The sequence below is a fragment of the Ahaetulla prasina genome, chromosome 1 (assembly GCF_028640845.1).
Source record: "Ahaetulla prasina isolate Xishuangbanna chromosome 1, ASM2864084v1, whole genome shotgun sequence".
Classification (NCBI taxonomy): Eukaryota; Metazoa; Chordata; class Lepidosauria; order Squamata; family Colubridae; genus Ahaetulla; species Ahaetulla prasina.
The window spans coordinates 622,179-650,098 of record NC_080539.1 but is presented as its reverse complement, the minus strand read 5'-3'; the positions used below and the strand labels follow the sequence as shown (position 1 = coordinate 650,098).

Here is a 27,920-nt window from a genome sequence, read left to right as displayed (position 1 = left end):
GGACTATATCGGGGCGTGGGGGGGGCTGCTCTACGTCCAACCTCACCTGTTCTCAGGCCCTTTGAAAAACAAGACTATCAGGTTCTTCACTTGAAAGGAGAGCAGAGCAGAGCCAGGGACAAAACCACTCTAGGCAAGTTTATTGGGTTTTGATGTGCCAGGAGTCAGTTATGGATCACTGTATCTAACCTCTGACGCTTCCGTTACACTCAAAGGGACGAATGTATGGACGAATCTCAAAGCCCTGAGGCTTCCTGGAACAGCCAAGTCTTCATAGAAGCAACAGTTAGGGGAACCTAAGAGGTCATGCAATCCACTTTATCGGGGCTCTCCAACCTGGGCGATTTTAAGACTTGTGGACTTTAACTCCCAGAATTCCTCAGCCAGCAGCTGAGGTTGGAGAGCCCCGCATTACAGAAAGAAACCCCGAGAGATTCAGGTTCGGTTTCAACGATCGGAGCGGAGTTGCTGCAGCCCTCGCCTCGCCCAGCCGCCCCGCGAGCGTCGCACGTGGGCAAGGCTCGAGCCAAACCCCGCCCCTTCTGCTCTAGCCGACGCATGCGCGCTGGGGCACCCGGGCCAGTTTGTCCGCGCTCGGCCACCGTCCGTCGTTTGTTTCCTTGGCTTCGGCGAGCCAAGATGGCGGCGGCAGGTCTGGAGCGGGTCCGCGTTTCGGCTGCAGAGCTCCGGCGGGGGATCCTGGCCACGGCGGAGGCGGAGGCAGCGGCGGCGACGACGCACGGGAGGGGCGGCCCAGGTGAGGGCGCGGCAGGCAGGCGGGCTGGTTGGTTGGTTGGTTGGCGGCAGCGCGGAGCAGGGTGGCCGGGGGGCGTGGCGCGCTGGTGCCCCCTCCTCCCTTCCCTCTCTGAACACCTGCGCGCGCCCCGCGCTTGCGCAGTCTTTCCTCCTAGGTCTGGGCCGGACTACAGCTCCCACAATGCCTTGCCGGTCCGTTAAGGGACCCAGGGACTTCCGTCAGGGGGGCCCCACCCGGAAGGCCTCCCTTTTCCCCCACCCCTTGCGAAGAAGTCAGCTGGAGTGGCGGCGGCTGCCCCCCCCCCCGGGTCTCCTTTCGTAGTCTATCTAAACCTGGTTACCCTCTCAGGCCCTGGGCTCGGGGGGGGGGTGCGCTTGATTCGGGGGGGGTCCACCCTTGGCCTTAAGACCTGTGGACTTCAACTCCTAGAATTCCCCAGCCAGCAAAGCGGGTCCACAATTTAGCTGGGGAATTCTGGGAGCTGAAGTCCACAGGTGGCCAAGGGTGGACAAACCCCCCCCCCCCCTTATCTCTTGGTATATTTGCTCTTTGTTCCTCCTTGTAATTTGTGGAGCTGGACAGCCTTGAAGTTGAAATAATAAATAGCAATATGAGAATCCAAATGGAAGCATTTGGGGTGGAGGGAGGGGCTGGCCCTCTGGTGCTGATCTTGCCTTTTAGGAATCTTTCCTGGCCTTTTGCTGAAGCTGCTTCCTGGAACGATTATTTTGAGTTGCATCTTTTGGAGACACAGAGAGCGTAGAGAGAGCGTGAGAATCCTCAAATAGTTGAAAAGTTGTGTGTTGTAGACATGTCCACGTACAAAATCTCCCTTTGGTACCTTCAGCATCTCATGTCCTAATAATCAGTGTTGCTTTTCTGGACACCTGGGTTCGTTTCTTGGAGTCGTTGTAGGGTGGATTCCAAGTATCGGGCCCTGTGTTGAGGTGGGATCTGAACCAAGGATACACTGAATGGAAGAGTTGGGTCTTATGGTCCCAAAGGTGTTTTTTCAAGAGGCAACTGGACTTTCTGCGTTAATAGAGTTGCCTCTTGAAAAAACATGACCTGGATGACTGAGAATCTCCATAGACAGTTGGTTCTTATTATTTGACAACCACACTTCGATGTATCTGGGATTGTGTCTTTGATGTTCCTGGAACTGTGTTTTGATGTACCTAGAATTCTGCCTTGACATACCTGGAATTGACTCTTTGATGTACCTGGAATTGACTGTTGATATACCTAGAATTGTGTTTGTCTTTTCAGAAGCCAGGTAATACCGTTGACTCACATTCAGCTTATCAACTACAGTTTCGGCATCATGCGAAAAAAAAGAGCCTTTGGGGGTTTTTAGATAGGGTTTTAAGGGGAGGGAGGGTTAGGGCGGGCGTCGGGGGTAGCCCGTCGGGTGGGGAGCCAGTCCCTGCGCGTGCTCGTGACGGTTTTTTAACGGGTTCGGAGGTTAGGGGGGGAGATTACGTTCCTGTTGGTGAGGGTGGTTCGATTTGCACGGTAAGTGGGAGGGGCAGATATGGCGGAAGGGGGATCATATCGTCTAGGGGGCGCGCGCTCGATGTTTGCAGGCGATCGCGCGCCCCGATCCCTCGTCCTTTTCCCGTTCCCCGGATGGTCAAGACCCTCAGAGCCTGGGCCTTCGGCTGATGTTATGCAACGCACGGTCCGTAGTCAATAAGGCCCCCCTAATCTACGATCTTATTCAGGGGGGCGCTGCGGACCTTATAGGCGTTACGGAAACCTGGCTGGGCACGGAAGGGGGAGTGCCCCTTGTCGAGATGTGCCCGCCGGGCTTCCGTGCATTCCATCAGCCGAGGGCTCAGGGTAGGGGTGGGGGGGTGGCGGTTGTGATTAGAGAGAGTCTAGAGCCGAGGGAGACCACTGTACCTCAGATTGCCGGGTGTGAATCCCTCCTTGTGAGATGGGGCCATAGGTGTCAGATGGGTTTGCTGATCACGTACCTGGCTCCTTGCTGCGTGTCAGCTGCCCTGCCCGAGCTCTTGGAGGTGCTGGCTGGAGTGGCAGTTGAGACCCCCAGACTCTTAGTCATGGGGGATTTTAACTTGCCATCTTCCGGCTCGTCATCAACGGCAGCTCGGGAGTTCATGGCCTCCATGACGGCCTTGGACCTGACCCAAGTAGTGGATGGCCCTACTCACATCGGGGGTGGCACTCTGGACTTGGTTTTTGTCTCTGGTCAGTGGTTGAGAGATCTGGACTTAAAGGAAATAGTCATTGAACCTTTGTCATGGTCAGATCACTCTCTTCTTCGCCTGGACTTTCTGACCGCCATTCACCACCGCAGGGAGACGGAGCCGATACGTTGGTTCCGTCCCAGGCGCCTGATGGACCCGGAGGGGTTCCAGACGGAGCTTGGGCCATTTCCTGACGGTCTGGCTCACGGCTCGGCTGAGGAACTTGTTGCGGCCTGGGAACGGGCCGCGGCGGGGGCCTTAGACCGTGTCGTGCCTTTGCGGCCTCTGACCCGGCGCAGGTCCCAACCGGCTCCTTGGTTCTCCGAGGAGTTGAGGGGGATGAAGCGCCGGAGAAGACGCCTAGAGAGTTCCTGGAGGTCTAGCTGCTCGAGGCTGATCGGACACTAGTGAAGTCCTATACTAGGGCTTACCTAGTGGCAATGAGGGAAGCGAGGCGTAGCTACGCCTCCTCCTCATTGCATCGGCAGATAACCGCCCAGCCGCCCTGTTTGGGTGACTCGCTCCCTTTACATCAGGGGAGCGGGATGACCCGTTGCAGGGACGTGCTGAGGAGTTTAACGGTTATCTATACGATAAAATCGTTCAGCCGGGAGGGTCTAGATCAAGATTGCAGTGACGGGTGAGACGGCTGAGGGTGGTCTTGGGGATATTTTATGGGATGAGTTTGACCCTGACGCTCCGGAGGACATGGACAGGTTGCTGGGGAGGTTGAATGCCACCACATGTTTACTGGACCCGTGCCCCTCCTGGCTGGTACTGGCCACTCAGGAGGTGACACGAGGCTGGCTCCAGGCTATTATGAGCGCTTCCTTGGTGGAGGAGTCTTTCCGACCGCCTTGAAAAAGGCGGTGGTGAGACCCTCCTCAAGAAGCCTTCCTGGACCCGGCTGTTTTAGGTAATTATCGTCCGGTCTCCAACCTTCCTTCGTGGCGAAGGTTGTAGAGAGTATGGTGGCATATCAGTTTCCCTTGCACCTGGATGAAACTGTCTATCTAGACCCGTTCCAGTCTGGCTTCCGCCCGGTTACAGCACTGAGACGGCTTTGGTCGCTTGGTGGATGATCTCTGGAGGGCCAGGGATGAGGATGCTCCTCTGCCCTGGTCCTATTAGACCTCTCAGCGGCTTTTGATACCATCGACCATGGTATCCTGCTGCGCCGGTTGGAGGATTGGGAGTGGAGGCACCGTTTATCGGTGGTTCTCCTCCTATCTCTCCGATCGGTCGCAGACGGTGTTGACAGGGGGCAGAGGTCGGCCCGAGACACCTCACTTGTGGGTGCCGCAGGGGTCGATCCTCTCGCCTTCTGTTCAACATCTATATGAAGCCGCTGGGTGAGATCATCAGTGGCTTCGGTGTGAGGTACCAGCTGTACGCTGATGACACCCAGCTGTACTTTTCCACACCGGCCACCCCAACGAAGTTATCAAGTGTTGTCCCGGTGCTTGGAAGCCGACGGGTCTGGATGGGGAGAAACAGGCTCAGGCTCAATCCTCCAAGACAGAGTGGCTGTGGATGCGGCATCTCGGTACAGTCAGCTGAGTCCTCAGCTGACTGTCGGGGCGAGTCATTGGCCCCGATGGAACGGGTGCGCAACTTGGGCGCCCTCCTGGATGAACGGCTGTCTTTGAAGATCATTTGGCGGCCGTCTCCAGGAGAGCTTTTACCAGGTTCGCCTGGTGCGCCAGTTGCGCCTTTCTGACCGGGATGCCCTGTGCACGGTCACTCACGCCTCGTGACGTCTCGCCTGGATTACTGCAATGCTCTCTACATGGGGCTCCTTGAAGAGCATCCGAGGCTCAGTTAGTCCAGAATGCAGCTGCGCGGGTGATAGAGGGAGCCCCTCGTGGCTCCCGTGTGACACCTATCCTGCGCAGACTGCACTGGCTGCCTGTGGCCTTCCGGGTGCGCTTCAAGGTTCTGGTGAACATCTTCAAAGCGCTCCATGGCATAGGGCCGGGTTACTTACGGGACCGCCTACTGCTACCGGATACCTCTCACCGTCCCGTGCGCTCTCACAGAGAGGGACTCCTCAGGGTGCCGTCAGCGAGACAGTGTCGTCTGGCGACACCCAGGGGAAGGGCCTTCTCTGTGGGGGCTCCCACCGTCTGGAACGAACTCCCCAGGACTTCGTCAACTTCCGGACCTCCGAACCTTCCGTCATGAGCTTAAAACTTATTTGTTCATCTGCAGGACTGGATTAGTTTTTAAATTCGTGGGTTTTAAGGGTTTTAAATGGGTTTTAATGGGTTTTAATGGGTTTTATTATTTGCTAAATTTTAATTATGCCAATTTGAATAAGTTTTTTAGTGGTATTTTAATAGTATTTATTTTGTAATAGTACTGTCATTTTATCTGGCTGTAAACCGCCCTGAGTCCCTCGGGAGAAGGGCGGTATAAAAATTTAAATAATAAATAAATAAATAAATAAATAAATTTTCACAACTAATACGTCACCACCGGGTCATATCCTATCTCTGCATTCAGAATGCTAAATCTAAATGTTCCATCTGGTTTTGTTAGTTTTTCACCCAGTTATCCAACCTATCTTGGTTTTTTTAATCCTCTTAAATATTATACAACCCAGTTTTGCATAATTTCTAAATCTGATCAGCAAACTTTTTCATCTCAGTCGTTCATTAATGTATTGCCGAGTATAAGACCCACAGCTGAATCTTGAGGCAGTCCGCTTACTCATTTGTCGCATTTTGGTCGAGAACCACAGGAAGCCCTCTTGGAATATGCATTTATTTGTTTCAGGGATTTATAAAACTGTCCCACTCACAATTTGTGGCTGTGGAAATACTCCTAATAAAAGTAAAAAAACTGATCAAAAGATAAATATAGGACAGAACCAAGATACCCCAGAGTTGAGGCTGCTCAGAACCACGTGGGCTCCTCTAAGATCTTGGTCCATCGCCCAGGAAATATATTGTGACAGATTGTTTTCCACTTAATGACCATAATTGAACCCAAAATTTCCGTTGCTAAGCAAGACAGTTGTTAAGTAAGTTTTGCCCCATTTTAGGAACTTTCTTTTTTTTTTTTTTTTTTTTTTTTTAATTCAAAAAGTTTTACAAAATTTTTTTTTCCCCCTTTCCCCTCCTCCCCCCTCCCTTCGCAACCCCCCTCCCCCACCGACTTCCCGGAACGAGCACAAGGTATAGTTAAAAGTAAAACAAACATATGCTAAAAAGTTTTCGTCCCAACTTAATTATACCCCTACAATCATCAATTCCTAACTTCCCCCAAAAGCAATCAAAAATAATACATCATAATCATTCAAAAACAGTCTGATAACTCTTAGTCTGATATCTACGTTGAATATAGTCAATCCATTTTTTCCATTCCTTTAAGTATCTTTCTTGCGTATTGTCTTTCAAAAAGGCTGATATCTTCGCCATCTCAGCCAAATTGGCAACTTTCAATATCCATTCTTGTATTGTTGGTACTTCTTTTTTCTTCCAATATTGTCCTATTAGTAATCTTGCTGCAGTTATTAGATTTAAAATCAATTTAGTCTCAATTACTGTACAATCCGTAATAATTCCCAACAAGAAAAATTGCGGCAGGAACTTTATCTTCTTTTTCAGAACATTTTGTAAAATCCACCAAATTTTTATCCAAAAGGCCTTTATGTCCTTACAAGTCCACCAAATGTGAAAATATGTAGCGTCATCACAATTACATCTCCAACATTTTGCTTGCATTTCTGGATACATACACGATAATTTTTTAGGATCTAGATGCCATCTATAAAACATTTTATAAAAATTTTCCTCAGATTCTGTGCTCGTGAATTTAACATTTCTAACCCAAATTTTTCCCACGTTTCCAATAATATTGGCTCCTGAAATTTTTGTGCCCACTTTATCATACAGTCCTTTACCAAGTCCCTTTCAGAATCTATTTCAAGTAACACATTATACAATCTCTTTATATGCTCCTGAGACTGATTTCTAATTTGCTTTACCAAATTTTCCTCGTTCTGCTCTATACCAATTTTTGATCTCCTTCCATCTAGCATGTAATTGCTCATATTGAAACCAAGTATAATTTTTCCCTTCCTCTCTTAATACTTGCAGAGATTTTAACTGCAAATTACCTCTTTCAGTATACAAAAGATCTTTATATGTAATCATTTCCTGCTTCTGTTCTATGTTTATATTTTCTACTGTATGTCTAGGACATGCCCATATAGGAACCTTATAATTTAGTTTATAAGAGTATTTTTCCAAACACGCAGAAGGGCATTTCTTAGCACATGATTTTTAAAGGCCTTATCCACTTTTTGTCATAAATTAAATATGCATGCCATCCATATAACAAATCATAACCTTCTATATTCAAAATTCTGTCCTCTGTTAAATTAAACCAATCACTTATTGCAGAGAGAGCAGCTGCTTCATAATATAATTTAAAATTAGGCATTTTAAACCTCCCTTTCCGAGAATCTTGAATTATTTTCATTTTAACCCTAGCTTTTTTACCTTCCCATATAAATTTGTTAATTCCCTTCTGCCATTCCTCAAGATTCTTATCTTTCTTAATTATTGGTATCATCTGAAAGAGGAATAAAAATCTAGGTAAAACATTCATTTTAATAGCAGCAATTCTCCCAGCAAAGATAATTGCAATTTTTCCAAACAATCAACTCCTTCTGAACTTTTTGCCATAAAACCTCATAGTTATTCTTATACAATTTCACATTTGATGACGTAATATAAACCCCTAAATACTTAACCTTCTTTACAATTTCAAATCCTGTTACTTCCTCTAGTTTTTCTTTCTGTTGTCTGGCCATATTTTTTATTATCACTTTTGTCTTTTTCTGATTTACCTTAAACCCTGAGACATTCCCATATTGATCAATTATTTCCAACAAAGATTTACTAGAATTTATAGGGTTTGTTAAAGTAATCACCAAATCATCTGCAAAAGCTCTTAACTTATATTCATACTGTCTAACTCTAATTCCCTCTATCTCCTTTACTTCTCGTATTTTATCCAATAATGGTTCTAGAGTTAAAATAAACAATAATGGTGATAAAGGACATCCCTGTCTTGTTCCTTTCGCAATCTTAAAAGGTTCTGTTAAGCTACCATTGATTATAATCTGTGCTGTTTGCTCTCCATAAATTGCCCTAATTATTCTTAAAAAACCATCTCCAAATTGCATCTTTTCTATTAATTTAAATAAAAAATCCCAATGCAATCGATCAAAAGCTTTCTCTGCATCGAGAAAAATAAATGCTGCTGGAATAAAATTTTTCTTTTCTAAGTACTCCAGTAAATTAACAATCTGCCTAACATTATTCCTCATCTGTCTCCCTTTTATAAATCCAGATTGATCATTATGAATTCTTCGCTGCAGAATCAACATTAATCTATTAGCTATTATTTTAACAAAATCTTATAATCATTATTTAAAAGTGAGATTGGCCTATAATTCCCAGGTTTAGAACAATCCTGTTCCTCTTTGGTATCAATGAAATAAAAGAGGTTCTCCATGAGGGGAATTCTCCTAGTTGTATCTGATTAAATAATTCCTTAAGTGGACCTAACATCTCATCCTGTAAATTCCTATAATAACTAACTGTAAGCCCATCCGTACCAGGAGTTTTCCCATTTTAATTGTTTAATTACCAAAATAATTTCTTCCGAGGTTATAGGCCGATTCAATTCATCCGTTTGTTCTAAAGTTAAATTTTTAACCTTATATTCCTTCAAATAATTATCAATATCCCTATTCAATATATTATCTTTAAGATATAAATTTGTATAATATTCTAAAAAAGCTTTTTTAATTTTATCCTGTTGATATCTCTCTTTACCTTTGTATTCTATTTTTTCTATAGTACGTTGTTTTTGTCTTTTCCTTAAAGTGTATGCTAACCACCTACCAGGTCTATTTGCATTACAAAAGTATTATGTTTGGCATATTGTATATTTGTTGCCACCTGATCAGCCATTATCATATTAAATTGATTCTGTAGTAACTTTATTGCATCTTTAAGTTTTTGATCATGTGGGTTATGTATTAATAATTGTTGTTTCTTATAAATTTCCTCTTCTAAATACCTACGCTGTCTTTGTTGCTTATTTCTCTGTCTATTATTAAGATATATTAATACACCTCTCATAAAAGCTTTACTGCAGTCCCAAACCATTTCTATCGATGTTTCATTATTCAAATTATAATCAAAAAATTCTTTCATCTGCTTTTTACATTGATTTACATTATCCTGATATCTAAACAAATTTTCATTTAATCTCCAAGTTCTTCTACCCTCTTTTCCATATTGCAATTCCATCCAAACAGGACTATGATCAGACAAACATCTTGGAAATATCTTAGTTTTCTTCACCCTAAAAAGCAAATCATTAGAAATTAAAATAAAATCAATACGTGAGAAGGATTGATGCCTATCAGAGAAAAAAGTATAGTCTCTTTCCTCCAGATTCCGCAGTCTCCATACATCTCTTAACTCAAAATCTTCTATCATATCAAAAAAGGATTTAGGCAGCTTTGCATGTGCAGGTATCTTCTTGGAAGAAGTTCTCTTGTCCTTTCGTGTATCTATTACTCCATTCCAATCTCCCAATATAATACACGATTTATAATCCCATAGATCAACTTATCATATAACATTCTATAAAATTTTTCTTGTTGCTGATTGGGTGCATATATACCAAGCAAGAGAGTCCTTTTGTTTCTATTGTAAGTTCAATAGCAATATATCTTCCATAAATATCTGCCTCTATTAACTTGGCTGGTATATCTTTTCTCAAATAAACCACTATGCCATGTTTTTTCTCCAAAGCTGAAGCAACAAAATGTTTACCTAACTTTGAGTTTATTAGGTACTTTTGATCTGATAATTTAATATGCGTTTCTTGTAAGCAAATAACATCATTTTAAATTGTTTCAAATAATGAAATATTTTTCTTCTCTTCTGAGCTGAGTTCAAACCATTGACATTCCAAGTCAAGATTTTATTTGCCATTACTGGGCTGCTGAAGCCTTTGGGCAATCAACTGAAGATCGTCCTCCCGTATCTTCGGCCGTGCTCCTCCCACCGCTTCTGTAGCAGAGTCCTGAACTTTACTTTGAGTTTGTTGCTCCTTTTCTTTACGCTTAAGGGCTCCCCTCGTCAGTCTTTGTTCTTGTGGTTGTTCCTCTGATGGTAACATCACTGGAATCACCTCAGCTTCCACACCCATTTGAGTCTCTTGAATTCTTTTTCTATTATTTCTATTTCAAATTTCAGCACTGTAGAAAGAAAATCTTTGGCCTTAAGCACTGTGTCAATACGATATCTTCTTCCCTGATAATACACTGTCAAGCCAACTGGAACCTCCCATCTAAATTGAATCTGGTATTTCTTAAGTTCTTGTGTAAAAATGTAAAGTCTTTCTATCCCTTAACATCTTGGGAGGAATCTCTTTCAAAACCTTCAACTCCTGTTCCCTATTTTCAAGTTTTTCTGAAAAGCAACTTGCAAAATTTGATTCCTCACTGTTCTTTTCAAAAAATAAACCACAATGTCTCTAGGAAGTTTCTTTTGCCTAGCAATCCAAGAATTAACTCTATAAATTTTGTCAATTTGATAAGCAACCTCTTGTGGATCAAGTTCAATAAATTCAGCCAGAGCTTCTGATAAAATTTTTTTTAAATCTTCCCCTTTGTCTTCATTCAAACCTCTAATTCTCAGAGCTCCTTCCATCATTCTATACTGCATCACCACCACTTGATCTTCATTTTTATCCAATTTGATTTGCATTCCCCCCATTCTATTTTCTATTTGTTGATTTGACTGAACAATTTCTTGCACCTCCTCCTCCACCACCTCCAGTCTTTTTGCCAAACCTTGAAAAGCCATCAAGATATCTTCTTATTTTTTATTATTCTCTTATTTCTTCTCTTATTTTCTCATTATTATCCATAATCTCCTTAAACCTTTCTTCAGACACTTTCCTTGCTCTTTAATCAGATCTTCTAAAGCTGGTTCAGAACCCTTCTGCCCCCAGTCTTAGGTGGTTTAGTAGCCATTTCAGTTTTAAAATTCACAAAATATAAGTCTAGAAACTTCTTTCCCTTTAAATATAGGAGAGCTCAGTTCACTTCATTAAAATCCACACATAACATTTCTTATCTTCTTAGTTGCACAGACTGTTTAAAATTCCATTCGTCATTTTCACTCCCGTTCAGGCGCCATCTTAGAGTCAATTAGAACAAAGGAAAAAAAAAATTCTCTTTTTTAGAAAATAGAAGTCAGGAAATCAAAAATACTTGCAATCCAATAATCGTCCGCTTGCACTCATTCCGTCTGCTTAAAGAGATCCATAAAGATAAGACAATTAGCAGAGATGGACACCTTCTTCTTTTCCTGCTTTTGCAGACACGCACTGAAGTCGGAGATGGCAGAAATATTTATGGGACCCATCGACCCTTCGAAGCTCTGCTTAATTAAAACAAAGCCTCTGGGGAGGTCTACCAACATTCCTGCGCTCTTATCTTTCCTCTTTCATCCAGAGAAAAAGATTAAAGCCGGCTTTTCCTGGCTTTACGATGTTCAGTGCGGAGCCCCTTTAATTAGGGCTCAGCGAAGAGGTGGAGCCACCCGGAAGTCTCTTTTAGGAACTTTCTTGACACAGTCGTTAAGTAAATCTGGTTTCCACATTGACTTTGCTTTTCAGTCACAAAAGGGGATCACATGACCCAGAGACATTGCAACCGTCATAAATACGAGCCAGTTGCCAAACGTTTCAATTGTGATCATGTGACCATGAGGGTCATAAGTGTGAAAAACATTCAGTTCCTTTGTAAGTTCAAATGGCCATTAAACGAATGGTTGTAAGTCCAGGACTACCTATATATAGAACTCCCTTGTGACAGAAGGCCATCAAGGCCCTGCTCTCCAAAACATTTTGCCAAAACTAAAATAGATTACATCCACATTTAGCCATGTTATTCGGTTGGGCTTTGCATATTGCTGCAAGGTACAACACTGTATATATATTCTATTACACATAAATGTAATATACTCTTGTCAGCCCAATCCAGGCCTCTTTTGGGGAAGACAGGAGGAGGAAGCTGCCTTGGGTATCAGTAGAATATTTTTAGCTCGAGGTTGAAAAGTGGGGGTCCTTGATACTCTCTGAGCTTGGCGTTTCCTTGTAGATGTTTCATGTATCAAATATGTTCACCACCTTCAATTATTTTTAAAAATAATGTAGGATATCAATAACATAAAAATTAAATTTATATGCCATCTGAATTGCTGGGAGTTGGGCTGCGTGTAATAACATAATTATTATGATGATAAAAGTTTTAATGCCATGTGTCCTGACTTGGTTCCTTTGGAAGAAAACTGCCTGACTCCATTGATGAAGTGAAAAGCTCACTTTTACTAAGTTCAAGCGGTAACAACAACCTAATCAAAGCAGGATCTGAATGTCCCCTCGCAAAGCTTGCGGTTTTCCCCGTTTAGACGCCTCTTTGGTGGAGTTTCACATTCCGTTCTCACACTTAGTCCTTGATCTGCAGGTTTATTCCTGATTGACACCTCTGGTTCCTGTCACTCCCCTCCCCTTCTCCTCCCCCTGCCCATTCTCCACTTCCCCAATCTCCTCTCCCCCCCCCCCCCCGCGCTTTATGGCAGGATGCCAGCCAAGCGAATAGACCGAAGATGGCAGGCCCGACTGGGCCATGGACTCTGGCTGTGTTTCGATCCAGAGCTTATGCTCTTGTTCAAGAGAGGCTGTCTATTTTCCTAGCTTCTAAAATTTCCTGGATGCTGAGCTGTCCTCCTCCTTGTTGACCTTCTCTTACCCCCATGGAATCAATCTTTGTGGTCTCTTTGCCCTCTCGGCTTTTCCTGTGGGGCTCTTCTGGTAATTTCCCCCCTTTCCTCTATGCAAAATGGGAGATTTCGCTCACTGTTTCCTCTTGGTTCCACACAGTTATATCTTGTGCAGCAGGTCTCCGTCTCATCCCTTCAAGTGAAGCTCCCTCCCTCTGGCTGCTTTCAGGCTCTGTCTAGAAATGTTTCTTGGTCTCAGCATTTTGATCAGGTGGGCAACAGCTGCCAAAGGGGTTATAGGGAGGAATCTAATCTGCCAGTGTTTTCTGGTTTATTGACAGCAGGGTGTCCATCTTCGGCAACTTTAAGACTTGGGGACTTCAATTCCCAGAATTCTGGGAGTTGGTCCACAAGTCTTAAAGTTGACTATGGGATTCTGGGAGTTGAAGTTGTAAAGTTGCCAAAATTGGATACACCTGATTTACAGGATATGATTGATATAGCTGGCCATCTCACCCAGTTGACTCCGGTTGACTTACAAGAATTAAAAACACAAAACCACCAAGCCAGAACAAAGACTAATAAATCCTAGTGCTGAAGGATAATCTATAACGTACCTATCGAAGCAAAAGCCCATTGACAGCAGCAGGGCTTATCTGACCACCCGGCCTGTTTTTGAGGGCAGAGGGGCCTAACCAGTTGCAGGAATTGGGTATCTCTAGTTTAATGAAAAGAAGGACATGATAGCACTGTTCCAATATCTCAATATCCAATATTCCCCAAAGCACCTGAAGGCAGGACGAGAAGCAACAGATGGAAACTCATCAAGGAACTAAGGAGGAATTTCCTGACAGTTACAACAATTAACTAATAGAACAGAGGTTGCCTCCAGAAGTTGTGAAGTTGTGCCACTGGAAGTTTTTAAGAAGATATTGGACAGGCATTTGTCTGAAATGCTATAGGGTTTCCTGCCTAAGTAGGGGGTTGGACTAGAAGACCTCCAAGGTCCCTTCCAACTCTGGCGTTCTATTGTAACCGTGTTGGCTTTGAGTCCTTTAGGTGAAGAGCCCAGCGATCCCTGTCCTTCTCCAGGCCAGTAAAAGGTGCATTGTGGCACCTGTCTCCAAATACTTTGATTCTTTATAGGTAGTCCTCAACTTACCACCTTTCATTTAATGACCCAAGTTACAACGGCACTGAAAACAGTGACATGACTGTTTTTCAACAACCATTGCAAGATCCCCACAATCACATGATCAAAATTCAGACACTTGGCAACTGACTCATATTTATGACGTCACAGTGTCCTGGGGTCATGTGACCCCCTTTTGCGACCTTCTGACAAGCCACATCAATGGGGAAGCCAGATTCACTTAACGACTGTGTGACTAATTTATCAACGGCAGTGATTCACTTAACAACTGTGGCAAGAAAGTCATAAATCGGGGCAAAACTTACTTAACAACTGTCTGGCTTAACAACAGAAATGTTTGGCTCCCTTGTAGTCGTAGGTTGAGGACTTAAGGGGGAGGGTTCCTTGCCGTTCTCTAGTACCTGGCTCACCACCAGGCGCCCTTGGCAGCACCACAAAACCTGAGGTGCGCCACCCTCTCCGGTGCCAGGCTCCAGACCCGTGTTTGCTGGGCTCCCAGCCTCCAACTCCAGAGGGCATCTTGTGAGTCCGTGGCCAGCCTCTGCCAGGGTCTCTGGGTGGCAATTCTGCTCTTGCTGCCACCCAGCGTGTTTGCCAGCCTGTGCCATCTTTTGTGGCACCCTGCTCCTCCTCGGCAGCTTCAGCGTTAGGCTTCCACGTCTCCTTTTTGCTCTGTATTCTTTCATAAAAGTCCCTATTATGGAGAGCGATTTGCAACATTTTCACTAAAAACCAACGTTTTTGATTTCCTGTTTGGGGCAAAAGCACTCTATCGTGAGCAACCGCTTCACTTAATGACTGTGACGTTGGCTTTATGAGCAATGCAAAAAGGGTGAAATCGGATCAGTTGTGTGGCTGATCTGCTTTACGACCCTAATGGCTTACAACTGTAACGTGCAGGCTCCATGATGGTCATAAGTTGAGGATTGCCTGTGCAGATAATGTGCGTTGGGAGGACTTGTCCTGGGAAGCAGATCCCGGCTGAGTCTCCAAGGGAATCGGTCTCTTTGTACCCATGATAAGAACAACCTATTCAAGATCTGTTCCCGCCTAACACCGGAAGTCCTTCAGATGAGGGGAGAGCCTCTTTGAACCCTGTGTTGTCACGCTCTGCATAAGAGATATAATTAGCGTGCCGGGGGAGGGATGGCTCTTCCTGGGGACCCAAGGGGAGGGTGGGTGGTCTTCACAAGGCAACGGAGACCCTGAAGACAGCGGAAGGAATGGCTCAGTGGGAATGAAAAGCCGCTCTGAATTAAAGACATGAACCACCTTCCCCTTTTGTCAATAAAAGATAGTCTAGTCGCTCAGGCGTTGAGACCCCTGAAGACCGGACATTGCAGGCCATGGGGGGCTGGGAGGAGATGGGCAGGGGGCACCTAGTTGGCCAAGCCAGGGAGGCTCGGCAAAGGAGTCCTCAACACCTGTGTTGCCCTTTGTTGATGGCAAAAATTGGGTTAGGAGCGAGGGATGCCAGCCAAAAGGGCCGTAGGAGCTGAATCAAAATCTGCTTTGCAGAGGAAGCCGAGATGGGGCCTTCAATGTAGAGCAAAGTGGGGGTGAGGGTGGCGGAGGGATTGCCAGCTGCGGCAGGAGGGGGGCACAGGGCAGCCAGAAGGATGGACAGGCTGACCAGCAAGTCCTAGAGCCGCTCCTGGGGCACCAGGCTGTGGGGCAAGGGGAAGGAACCGATAATTGTGCTTATCGGGAAGGGGATAGTGAGAGTTTGGTCTTTTGCGGGAGGGTGAAGGAATGGCTGCCACAGGCCTGAACCGTGCTGGGTGTGGCTGGCAGCCATCGGTTGGGGCATCACTGACTCCGGGAAGGCCAGCAGGGTCCCCTGGACAGGGATTCAAGAAAGGGCAAAAAATATATATATATATTGCCCTCTGAATGGCTCCTCACCCTTTGCTAAATCAGAGGGTCACTCCTGCCTCTGTCGCCTCCAATTGGTCCAGAATGCAGGAACACCATGATATGCCCGTCACACGCACACACACAAACACACGCTGTGTAAGCTGTACTGGCTCCCAGGAAGCTTCTGGGTGCGAATCCAGTGCTGGTTGTCACCTCTAACACGGTGTGTGGCCAGGAGCCAGGTGGCTTGCAGTGCCCCGTCTGTCCCTGATGGGGTTGGTCCATTTAGCTAGATCTGGCAGGATGTGTCTGCCCCATGGGCCCCCTTGGGAAGCTGTGTTGTTGGGGGCGGGGGGCTCGGAAGCACATCTTCTGTGTCTTAGGAAGAAAAGCCTCCCCTCGGCCTTCGGGAAAGTGGGGCACATATGGCTCCTCTGCCCGGGTTGGTGAGGCTGGCATAGGGTGGTTGATGGATGAAAGTGAGACTTAATGAGGCTCCGACTTGGCTTATTAGCCTTTCTGTTTTTAGTGTGCTGTTGCATTCCTCCGGCTAGATAGGTGGCTGCATAAATTGCTTAATTATGGTAATTAAAATAATTGTACGTTAGCAATACCAATAGCCCTTAGGCTTATATACCACTTCACAGTGCTTCGCAGCCCCCTCTAAGCGGTTTACAGAGTTAGCCTGTTGCCCCCAACAATCTGGGTCCCCATTTTACCGACCTTGGAAGGACATTTTAAGCCAGTCAGAATCGAACCGCTGGCCGTGGAATGCAGAGACAGCCTGCAATACTGCATTCTGACTACTGCACCACCACAGCTCCTTAAATGTAAATCAAGTATAATTTAATTAATTAATTAATTAATAGAGCAGTTTTATTCCCATACCAAGCTTTGCCCCAACAGAGAAGCCACTGGAGGGGGTTGGTGTGGGACGGGATGGGTTCCTGGACAGCTGCTCAACCCTCTTAGCTTGGCCTAAAATGCTACCCAAATCCAGAGGTGGCTGATTTTTCTAGCCGAAAGGGCCCCCAGGCAGCTAATAAGCCAAGCCAACCACTCGCTGTGCCCATCAATGAGCCTCAGCACAATGTGGGAATCCCAAAGACCTTGGGTTTTTTTTCCTATTTTTTCCTTGAAAACATTTTGCCTCTCATCGAAAACACTTCTTTTCACTTGAAGAAAATGGAACAGAATTGAAGGAGCTTCTTGGATGAGAAGTGAAACGTTACCAAGGAAAAAACCCCAAGAAAGTCGAGTTGCCTTTTGGGAAAAGCACCTTTGGGACAGCCATGACTTCCGCAGACACAAGGTGGGAAGTTGGGGGTGCTCACTTGTGGGGGACTTCCAGGTCTCCGTGCCTGATGCCCCTTCTGGTCCTTCGGCTACAGAGCCTGGCTGGCTGTCTGGCAGCCAGAGGCTCCCTCTGGGCACCTGTGGCCTGACCCTGCAACTGGGCTCTGTGCCCGCAAGCCAAGCGAGAGCCCAGGGCTGGGCTGTTCTGTGGTCCCCTCGGTTCCAGGCCCTTCTGGCCCAGCCTGGTCGTCATGGGAGCCGCTTCCAGTGTTCTGATGCCAGCCCACCAGAGCCTCCCCGGGGGCAGGCTGGGTCTTCCGGGCTGCAGCCTGCAGATTAGCCATGGCCCACGGAGCTGAGTGGTGGGAGGCCTCGGCCACAGATGGGATGTGCTCCCCAGGAGAAGGAGAAGGAGAAGGAGAAGGAGGAGGAGAAAGAGGTCTGTCCTGGCTCTGGGAAGGAGCCACCATAGGGCTTAAGGGGGAGGGCTCCAAGGGGGTCTGGAGGGAGGGGGGTGTTCCTGGCCCAAAACCAAGGGACCAGAGGGCTACAGAAACCAGGCAACGGGTCTTTAGCCTTCCCAAAGATTGTCCCTGTGCTTCTGAAGGGCTGGAGGGGGCTCTTCCCTTTTGGGGGGGGCAAGCCGTGCCAAAGCTGGGAAGGCCCCACACAAAGGTCCCACCACCAGGCCCTCCTGCTAGACCCCAAAATGGGGACTTAGTGGTAATGATATATTTGTCTTTTCTCATTTTTTGTAAACCTGTTTTTTTAATGACAGTTTGATGTTGTTTGCTTGTTGTTTCCTTTTCTTTTTTTCTTTCCATATTTTTGTATTTTAATTTGAGAGAGAGATATAAATATATGTATTTGGTTATTAGCAGCTTCAGCTGCATTCAAAAACACAGCTGCAGCCACCCTCCCCCACCCCAGAAAGCTGTTTAATTAAAGGCAAAAGTTGTCTTTTTATTTCTTCATAACTTTATGTTTGGTTTATCTTTGATTTTCTGGTTGTTTGTTTCAATTAATACATTGGTTACTTTTGAAAAAAGCCATTTTTAATGGTTGCATCTTAGCAATAGCACTTAGACTTATATATCACTTCACGGTGCTTTTACAACTCCGTCTAAGCGGTTTATAGAGTCAGCCTGTTGCCCCCCAACAATCTGGGTCCTCATTTGACCCACCTTGGAAGGATGGAAGGGTGAGGCGACCTTGAGCTGGTGAGATTTGAACTGCCAAACTGCTGGCAGCCGGTGTGATCAGCTGAAGTAGCCTGCAGTACTGCACTCTAACCACTGAGCCATCTTGGCTCATCTTTCCTAACTTTTTGTATTAATAAAGCCATATCATGTCTTCAGTCCATCAAACGCCATTAGAGGTAGACCTCGGTCACTGACTGCCTTGTTCAGCAACTGTTTGAAATTATGACAGTGCTGGGGAAAAAACACTTTATAACCGGTGCTCATCTTTATAACCTTTGCAATGTTCCTCAGTCATGTGACCATCCCTACAGTCAGTACGCATTGTCCTGTGCCTGTCCCTGGGGGTTAATCTTTTTTCCCACCTTTGCAAAGTGTAAAGATTGGAGAGGAAGGGATCACAAGAGAGTCAACAGGCACACAGTGGGGAATACACACTGAAAGGAATGCAATGGCACATCAAACCTTTTCCCTCCCCACTCTGTTCCTGCTGACTCTCTTGTGATCCCTTCCTCTCCAAAATGTAAATGTAAATGGAAACCGGAACTCTCTTCTGGCTAATTAGCTGGTGTCTAAGGCTGAGGAGAGGAGAGGGGGGAAAAGGAAAGCCCAGTCACACGAGGTCCCATTTAGTGGCAGCTGTGCTTAACGACAGAGCTGCCACTACCAGTCAGTTTGCTCCCCCACCACACCTGGTGAGCCCCCACACACACACAGTGGCTTCAGGGCTGACTGTGCTCTTGTGCTTCCCCTTCTGCAGAGACCATGAAGGAACCCCGGCATCGTAAGGATAACCGGCGTCCGGATCTGGAGATCTACAAGCCGGGCCTCTCCCGCCTGAGGAACAAGCCGGGCCCGGCGAAGCAGGAGCTTCCAAGGAAGGAGGACGCCAAGGAAGAGAACCCAGGCCCCAGGGAGCCCCCGGCAGCTGCCTGCAAGGAGGGTGGGGTGCCCTCCCAGCCACCTCCCGAAGACAGGGGCCAACCGCCCAACGGCTTCCTAGAAGGCTCCCCCCAGGGCCAAGGGGGCACCCCCGAGGACTGGTGCCCTCGCATCATCAGGCGGGCCAAGAAGCCTGACCAGCAGATCTACCAGCCTGGCAAACGCCTGCAGGCCTCACCCCGAGAAGCGGGGGCTTCTTCCCTGGTAGACGAGGAGCTCCCCGTGAAGGAGGAGAGGGGAGCAGACTCCGAGAAGGACTCTGGGAGGGCCAGCAACGGCCCCAGGAAGCCAGGGGACCAGGAAGGAGCACCAAGCCAAGAAGGGGCCAAGTCTCTCCGGGGGGAGAAGGGCAGGCGGTCCGAGCGGCCCCGGAAGGGCCGAGAAGAGCCAGGCCACGGCAAGGGCAGCCCCCCCAAGCGCTACTCACGTTCGGACAAACGTCGTAGCCGCTACCGCACCTGCAGCACCAGCTCGGCAGGTAGCAACAACAGCACCGAGGGGGCCCGTGGGGAGGCAGAGGTGGGGAGGAAGCCCCTGGAAAGGCCCCGCCCACAGAAGCAGCTCTCCGCCTCCTCCACCGACTCCCTGGAAGAGGACAGGGCTGAGGAAGCCCCGGAGGCCAGGAGGGGCTCCGAGTACAGCAGGCTCAGCCGGGGCCAGGACTCCAGAGCAGCCCAGGGGGGCGGCAGGGGCTCCACAGGCAGGGGATCCACGGCCTCCCAGCCCGAATGGCGAAAAGGTGGCAGGCCCTCCGGGGCCACCCCCAGGGACCCTGCAGAAGCCGTGGAGGGGAAGTCCCAGAACCGGGGCCGAGGCATCCTGGTGCTACCAGCCAACACGGACCTGACCCCCAGTGGCACAGGGTCCCCCGAAGCTCCCCACGGAGGGGGCACCCGGCTCCTTTTTGGCAGCAGCAAAGGCCCTCGTAGCTGGAGTCGGGGGGGCACATCCCGTCGGCTCTGGGACCCCAACAACCCAGACCAGAAGCCGGCTCTGAAGAGCCCGGGGGCCCAGCTGCACTTCCTGGACACGGACGATGAGGGCCCCCCAGTGCCTCGAGGGGAGCCCCGCCAGGTGCAGGCCCCCTACTATCGGTTCCAGAACTCGGACAACCCCTATTACTACGGAGGGGCCCCCTTCCCTTACACTGGGTACCCCCTGCCCTACCCAGTGGGCACCGGGAACGAGGTCTACCCTGCAGCCTATTATTCCGCTGGCTACCCCAAGCAATCCGAGCCTTGTGGGGGTGGGGGGACTGGCAGCGCCCTCCTGGCTGACCCCCCAAGTGGCGAGACGGAGCAGCAGAAGAGCCACCTGCAGCAGCAGCAGCAGCAACAGCAAGAGCTGGGCAAGGCCCTGCGGGAGGCCGGGCACCTGGAGCAGCAGCTGAGCAACCTCCTGTCCCGAGACAGGCTCAGTCCGGAGGGCCTGGAGAAGATGGGCGTTCTCAGGTGGGCCGGGGGAAAGGGGGCGGCCGGAGGGGTCTCTCTTGCCCAGGGGAGCCATCTCTGAGCATCGGTTGGGAGCCGCGCGCTGAAAGGGGGCGGAGGGAGGGTGGGCTGTGCCAGAGGTCCTGAGAGAGTGGATACTCGGTTTCTCTGGGGGTCCTTGAGTGGCAGTGAGGACCTGGGCCGCTTTCTTAGCCTTGGAAATGGTACCTGACCCCTCTGGGATTTACTGGCTGTGGGGGGGGCTCTGGGGGGGGGGTTTGGGCGGGGGAGTGTTCACGCCGGTCAGCCCCTGGGAAGCGGAGAGAGGGAGCAGCCCCCCACTCCAAATACAGGTAGTCCTCAGCTTACGGCCAGAATTGAACCCACATATCCTGTAGGTAAGAGAGGCAGTTGTTAAGTGAGTTTTGCCCCGTTTTACAACTTGTCTTGGTTGTTCAATGAATCACCACAGTTGTTGTTAGTGACATGGTCATTAAGTGAATCTGGCTTCCCCTGGACTTTCCTTGTCGGAAGGTCGCAAACCGAGATCACATAAGCCCCCAAGTCACCCTGAGCCACAAGATTGACAGCAAATGTAGTTGATTGATAATAAATAAATAATAAATACATGCATACATACATAGTTTGATCACGGTGACCCCAGGAACACTTCAGCGGTTGTGAGGGTGGAAATGGTTGCAAGTCCCTTTGTCCAGGGCTGCCGTAATTTGAAGTCGCTAACCAAAAGGTCGTAAGCCGAGGACGTGTGGCAGTCAAGAAGGGAGCTGCGGGGCCTCAGCCTTTCTGCTTGGGCTTGAGCAGCCAATGGAAGCCTGAACGCATCCAAGTTAATGAGGCACCATCCAGAAACCGGGCACAATTCTGTGTTTGCCCCCACATCCCCTTCTGAACGAACCCCTGCCTTAGTGTAGGGGGCCCCCATTCTCCCCAGGCCTGGGCCCATTCAGAACTGGGGTGCTCGAGTGTCTGGCTGGAACGAATGCATGCCCGTGGGTTCAGCTGAAATTGGGCAGGCCGGCAGTTCCCTCTTCCCCCTCCCCTCCCTCCCCCCAAGCCAGGCCACCAGGCCGCAAAGATTGGAGCGTCTGCCTTACAATGTTTTTAAAAATCCATCAATCCAGAATCCATCCACCGTACAGTGGCTGTTCCAAGTTACAACAGCATCTGCAAAAAATCCTGTAACTTGGAACGGCCACTAAACGAACTGTCATAAGTTGAGGATTATTGTATACGATGGTTGTTGTTTTTTAAACTCTTGCAAGGTGTCCGCCGTCCCCTCCGTGGGAGTTGGGGGGAGGGGGAGGCGCCCCCTGCCTCCAATGAGCGAGGGTCCCGTGTCTGCTTGCAGGGCGGAGATGCTGCAGCTGTACGAGCGCTGCCTGCTGACGGACATTGAGGCGGCCGATGCGCAGAACGTGGACCAGCTGCTCTGGAAGAACGCCTTCTACCAGGTGATCGAGAAGTTCCGGCAGCTGCTCAAGGAGCCCGCCGTGGGGGAGAGCGGCCAGGAGGTGCGCACCAGGCTGCTGCAGGTCTTGGATGAGGTGAGGCCCGGAGACCCCCGGCGGGAGGGCCACCCTCAGTGTGGGCAGCATCTGGAAGGAGGGCCTGGGGGCAGGTGGAGGGTAGAACAGAGCTATCCCGTGAAGTGGACTTTAAGCAGTGAATGCAGGGAAACCTATCTGGGAGGACAATTAGCCAGTGGAACTGCTTGCCACCAGAAGTTCTGGGTACTCCATCACTGGAGGCTTTCAAGAAGAGACCGGCCAACCATTTGTTCAGAGTGAGAGAGGTAAGGATGTCCAACCTTGAAACTTTAAGTCTTGTGGCCTTCAACGCCCAGAATTCTGGGAGTTACAAGTCTTAAAAGTTCCAAGGTTGGACACCCCTGGTAGAGGGTCTTCTGCTGGAGCAGGGGGCTGGACTAGAAGACCTCCAAAGTCCCTTCCAGCTCTGTTCTGATTGATTGCCACACTGGGCTGTGGTGCAGATGAGCCCAAGGACACGTCAGGGCTGCGCAGGACTGGACAGCCGCTTGTCTGGAATGGCACAGGGTCTCCTGCTGCAGCAGGGGGTTGGACTGCAAGACCTCTGAGGTCCCTTTTGTCTCTGTATCCTGTGATCCTGTCCCGTGATCCTATTGCTTTTTCCTCCCCTTCAGGGCACCGTCTTCTTTGACAGCCTGCTTCAGAAGCTGCAGGTCACCTACCAGTTCAAGCTGGAGGACTACATGGATGGCCTGGCCGTCCGCAGCAAGCCCCTGCGGAAGACGGTGAGAGAAAGTGGTGGGGGGCAGGATGCAATTCATGGGGAAGGGTTCCAGGGCACCCATGAGGATTGCAGGGGAGCGGTGGGCAAAGTTTGGGAGCACCGGAAATCTTTCCCCTGGGGCAGCCCCTCCTTCTCCGTTGAGGAGTGACAGGCCTGGCCTTTCCCTGAGAAGGAGTGGGGAGGGGGTCTTAGGACCTCCTGGAAAGGCTTCCAGCTGCCCCCCCACCCCAAGCTGGCTCCCTGCTCTTCCCTCCCCAGGTGAAATATGCCCTCATAAGTGCTCAGAGGAGCCTGATTTGCCAGGGCGACATCTGCAGGTACCGCGAACAAGGCAGCGACACGGCCAACTACGGGAAGGCCCGCAGGTAGGGCAGGGCTGTGGGGCAGAGGGGTGGGGGGTCTACAATGGGCACGGTTGGCCAAGGACAGGCCGTTAAGCCGCTTTTTTCAGAACGGTGGTTAAAGGACTCGTAAGTTGAGGCTCACCTGTATGTACCTTCCTGGCATTTAACGTCCTCACCTGAGCTGCCGCATCAGCCCTGGAAGGAGGAGGAGGGCATTCGATGGGTTAATAAACAGGCTGGCTGGCATCTCTGTGACCAGGTCCTCCCAGACCAGCTGGGCACCATAACTGGGGCACCGGCCAAGATGGGGAAGGAGCCCCCGGTCCCCCCTTCCCATCTGGAGGGAGCTTGAAAGGCCTTAATCCTTCGCACTTACAGCAGGGCAGAAATGCTCCCCCCTCCCAGTCGTCCCCCCCCCATGTAAAAATTATGCTGTCCTGGAATCCCAGAGGGAGGGCTCTCAGTTCCTCTGCCCCCCACCTCCACCTTAGAGGATGGCACAAACTCCCCCCGGCATCCACACTCACCTAGCTAGTTGGGGCCCAGCCTGGCATTTCCAGGCTAGCTCACTTCACCTGACCCAGAAGAGGACAGGGTGGGGGGATGTGGAGGGTGAGCCGGGGGAGGGGAGAGGAAGTGTGGCCTGGCCAGGTGCAGCAGCTCTAGGCCAGCGAGGGGCTGGTGGTTAGCTGCCAAGAGCTGCCGGTCCACCTTGGCTTGATCTATGCCAGGAGCTCTGCTTGAGCAGTCAGTGGCAGCATGGCTTAAGGGCAGAGCTGGGGCTGGACCTGGCCAGCTTTCTTAAAAGGAGCAACCGCTCCGAGGCGTGGCCCAGTCCCAGCAAGGGCAAGAATTGGGGGAGGCAGGCAAAGTCTGGGGGGGGCACTTTACAGGCCCCCCAAATGCCCAGGTCCTAACCCTGAGGACTTGTGCCGCCCCTCGGTCAGAGATGTGTCTGGTGGAAACGCCAAGGCCTTTCTGGCCTTCCCATTTGAGCGGTCAGCTTGAGGCTGGGGCTGCTGTGCAGGAGGGGTCAGCTCTGCAGGTGGCTCTTCCCAGACAGCCTGGTCTGCCAACCGCAGGGAAGGAAAGCCCTCCTGCCTTGGGCATCGGAGGCGCAGAGCAGCCTGTGTGACTGAGGAAAGGACTCTCTCGCTGCAACCTCGCTCCCTCCAAGTCCAGCAGAGCTTGTGCTGGGCAGGTGCCATCCTGGCACGGCTCTTCCGTGGATCCTGCCAGCTGCTCACTTGGTCTCCTCTCTCCCCAGCTGGTACCTGAAGGCTCAGCACATCGCCCCCAAGAACGGCCGGCCCTACAACCAGCTGGCTCTCCTGGCCGTCTACACGGTAAGAAGGCGGCTGAGTCACGGCCGGAGCTCCCGCACTTGAGCTGGCCGGTGCCAGGGGATGCACAGCTTGACTGGCCACAGGTGGCAGCAGGCTCCTCACAGACACCAGGGGCATCAGCACCAGGTTGCTCGGCTGGAGTCCTTCCTGCCTCCCCCCTTTCCCTCTGGTAAAGCCGGGTGGCATCAGGGGGCTCAGGTCCTTGACTTACGACCACAATTTATATTGTTGAAAAATGCGTTAAGCGAGCTTTACCCCATTTTACAACTTCTCTCGCCACAGTTGTTAAGTGAACCCATACAGTTGTTAAATTAGTCACACGGTCATTAAGCGAATTCAGCTTCCCCCATTGACTTTGCTGATCAGAAGGTCGCAAAAGGGGATCACGTGACTGTCATAAATAAGGAGTCAGTTGCCAAGTGTCTAGTCTTTGACCACGTGACCCTGGTCATCAGTTAGAATAGAAGAACAGAGTTGGAAGGGACCTTGGAGGTCTTCTAGTCCAACCCCCTGCATAAATGTGAAAAATGGTCATAAGTCATGATTTTTCAGTGCCGTTGTAACTTTGGTCACTGAGTGAAGTGTTGTAAGTCGAGAACTGCCTGTACTTGATAGCCATTCTCCGTCTCTGTCTGTGCAGAGGAGGAAGCTGGACGCCGTGTATTATTACATGCGCAGCCTGGCCGCCAGCAACCCCATCCTGACGGCCAAGGAGAGCCTGACCAGCCTCTTTGAGGAGACCAAGCGCAAGGTGGGTGCAGGGGGGCCGCCGCCCGGGGCTGCCTGGGTTCCCACGAGGTCCTCACGGCCCCCTCCTCCTCCCCTCACACAGGCAGAGCAGCTGGAGCAGAAGAGCCCCTGCGAGCGTGGCCAGCGGAGCAAGAAGGCGGCTTTCCGGCCCTCCGGGGATGATGCCACCCGCCTCGAGCTCTGGATCCACCCCTCCCACCCACGCTCCAGCCAGGGCCACGAGTCCAGCCGAGACCCCGAGCGGGATGGCCGCCTGAGCAGCCTCAGCCCCAGCGAGGTGAGGGGTGCAGTGTTTCTTGCGGCCACAAGGGGGCGCAGCTCAGCTTGCTATGGGGAAAAGCCCTTGCTTTCCGTTTAGGATTGGGGGGAGCGGGCAGGGGGCTTCCTTGCCAGGCCTATCCGGTCCCTGGGTGCCACTCTGACAGGCTGTACCCCTCCCTTATCAAAAGTTGGTGTGTCTTTCTCTGCATGGATAGGGATGCCATGGGCTGCAGGATGCGGCATTAATTCACTTAAAAATCTGAAAATATAAAAAATGTAATCATTGTAATAAGGAACCTATCCTGAAAATACTTTTAAGATTTGATGACAGTTTTGTCGTCTCTAAGCAGAGGTGGCTGAGCTTGGTGACTCGAAGACCAGTGAAGTTCGACTCCCAGAATCCTCCCAGTTATGCTGAGTGGGGAATTCTGGGAGTCCAAGTTCACAGGTCTTAAAGTGGCCAAGCTGGGACCGGTGGCTTTAAAAGTTTGATTTCTAAAAAAACCCAACTAACACCCTTTGGGGGCCCCTGCAACATCCTTCAAAATTGCACAGGGGCTGCCCGCTTCCAGAAAAGTCTCGAGAAAGTTGAGTGAGCCCAGCCCTTTGTGGTTTAGTCAACAAACATGGTTAATGAGGTCCATGCACGTCGCCCAGGTTTGTTGTTCTCATCGCTGCCAAGTTTGGGTTTATTATTTATTTATTTATTTATTCATATTTTTATACCGCCCTATCTCCCTAGGGACTCAGGGCGGTGTACAGCCATATAAAAACACATAAATATACAAAGTAAAACATTCATCTAAAAAACTTATTATATCGGCCAAATAATTAAAATAGACATATAAATAATAAAACCCAGTTTAATGGGTTAAAATAATTATTATTAAATTAATAAATTTAAATTAATTATTATTATTAAAATAATAAAACCCAGTTTAATGCGGGGTTGCTGTGAATGTGGGTGTGTGAAGAAAGTGGAGGCACCAGTGTGGTTTTGGGGGAACGGTGGGAGCTTCTGGGTCCCACTGGAGTAATTTCTCCCCCTCCCTCCCCGACCCAAGCAAGTGTTTCAGCTGCAGTTGGGCTTCTCTGCAGATGGGGGGGGGGTAGTGTTTCTGAGTGAGGGGAGCAGCCCAAACACCTGTGTGTATCCCTGGAAACCCTGCCTGGGCTGGAGGTGCTTGTGTGTGTGTATGTGTGTCCCCACAACAACAGAGCGGCGGCTGCGTGCCAGATCCCCTGGGAGCCTACTTGACCTGGGTCACCGAAAGCTGTATTTTGATGTGAGCTGTTTCGTTTCCAGCTGTGAGGTTTGTGGGAGGAAGGGGGGGGGGGGGATGCCAGGCTGCAAGGGGCTGGTTAGAGACAGAAACCCCATGCCCGTTTCCCCCCCCTCCCCCAGCTGGGGGACGTGAGACACGGCACACGGAGCCCCCGGCTGGGAACGGAAGGGCTGTCAGGGAAGTTTCCCCCCCTCCCCCCAGTCCCCACAGCCTGGAGTTCCTTCTCTTGCACTCCCCCAGCAAAACTCCCAGCCTCTCGGAACCCCCCCTCCCCCCTCCTGCCCCCGTGTGACCTTTCGCTGCCACCACAAGGCCGGGTGAGGCTCCCACGGAGGGTTCCCAGGCACAGCACGGAAGGCTTGTCACTGTTTGGAGTGGGGGGCATAGAGATGCTACGCTGGGGAGGGGGTGCCCTGCTTTGGGGGAAGCCCATCCAGACCCATTTTCTGGGGGAGATCATCGGGTGCCCTTGCGGTCTCTCCCTTCCCCCACACAGACAAACTTGGGACCCCAAGTCACCTGCCCACGCTTTCATGAGGACTAGAAGCTTTCCCTGGCCTCCTCCTGACCCCTGACGACACTCATTCATGACTTTTACTTGTCTGAGAGTTTCCCTTCTGAAATGATTCAGCCGCTCAGAGCGGCGAGAATGGGGCCAGCCGGGCTCTGGGTCTCGTGCGGAGGGGCAGCTGGTGCCCACAAACCCACTGAAGCCACTTTCCTGCCCCCACTCTCACTCTGCTCACACTGGCTGCGGAGGGGAGGAGTGTAAAGACCCCAAGGAGCCCTTCTTGCCTTGAAACGGCCTCCCCCTGCCTCCCTCCAGAGCAGCCACCTGGGGCCCCAGCGCTCGGGCCCCCCTGCCTGGCCCTTCTTCATCCCCTCCCCAGTTAGACCCAACATCGTTGGGAGTGACAGACCAGGCTTTCCTGCCCTGGGGCTGCCTCTGGGCATGTGGACTTCAAGTCTC

At 50.0% G+C, this 27,920-nt stretch overlaps 1 protein-coding gene across 2 annotated transcripts in view; it reads left to right on the top strand.

The window, feature by feature from the left end:
* Positions 1–516: 516 nt before the first annotated feature.
* Positions 517–27,920, top strand: part of SMG6 (SMG6 nonsense mediated mRNA decay factor) — a 79,142-nt gene continuing 51,738 nt past the window's right edge. Inside the window, exons 1-8 of one of the 2 annotated variants that reach the window (XM_058163909.1) lie at positions 517–757; positions 19,060–20,692; positions 22,041–22,236; positions 22,854–22,964; positions 23,222–23,328; positions 24,575–24,653; positions 25,294–25,404; positions 25,486–25,680. In XM_058163909.1, the coding sequence (XP_058019892.1) occupies positions 559–757; positions 19,060–20,692; positions 22,041–22,236; positions 22,854–22,964; positions 23,222–23,328; positions 24,575–24,653; positions 25,294–25,404; positions 25,486–25,680 (2,631 nt within the window). In that variant the 5' untranslated portion in view covers positions 517–558. The remainder of the gene's footprint in view (positions 758–19,059; positions 20,693–22,040; positions 22,237–22,853; positions 22,965–23,221; positions 23,329–24,574; positions 24,654–25,293; positions 25,405–25,485; positions 25,681–27,920) is intronic. The other variant, XM_058163911.1, reaches the window with a different exon arrangement.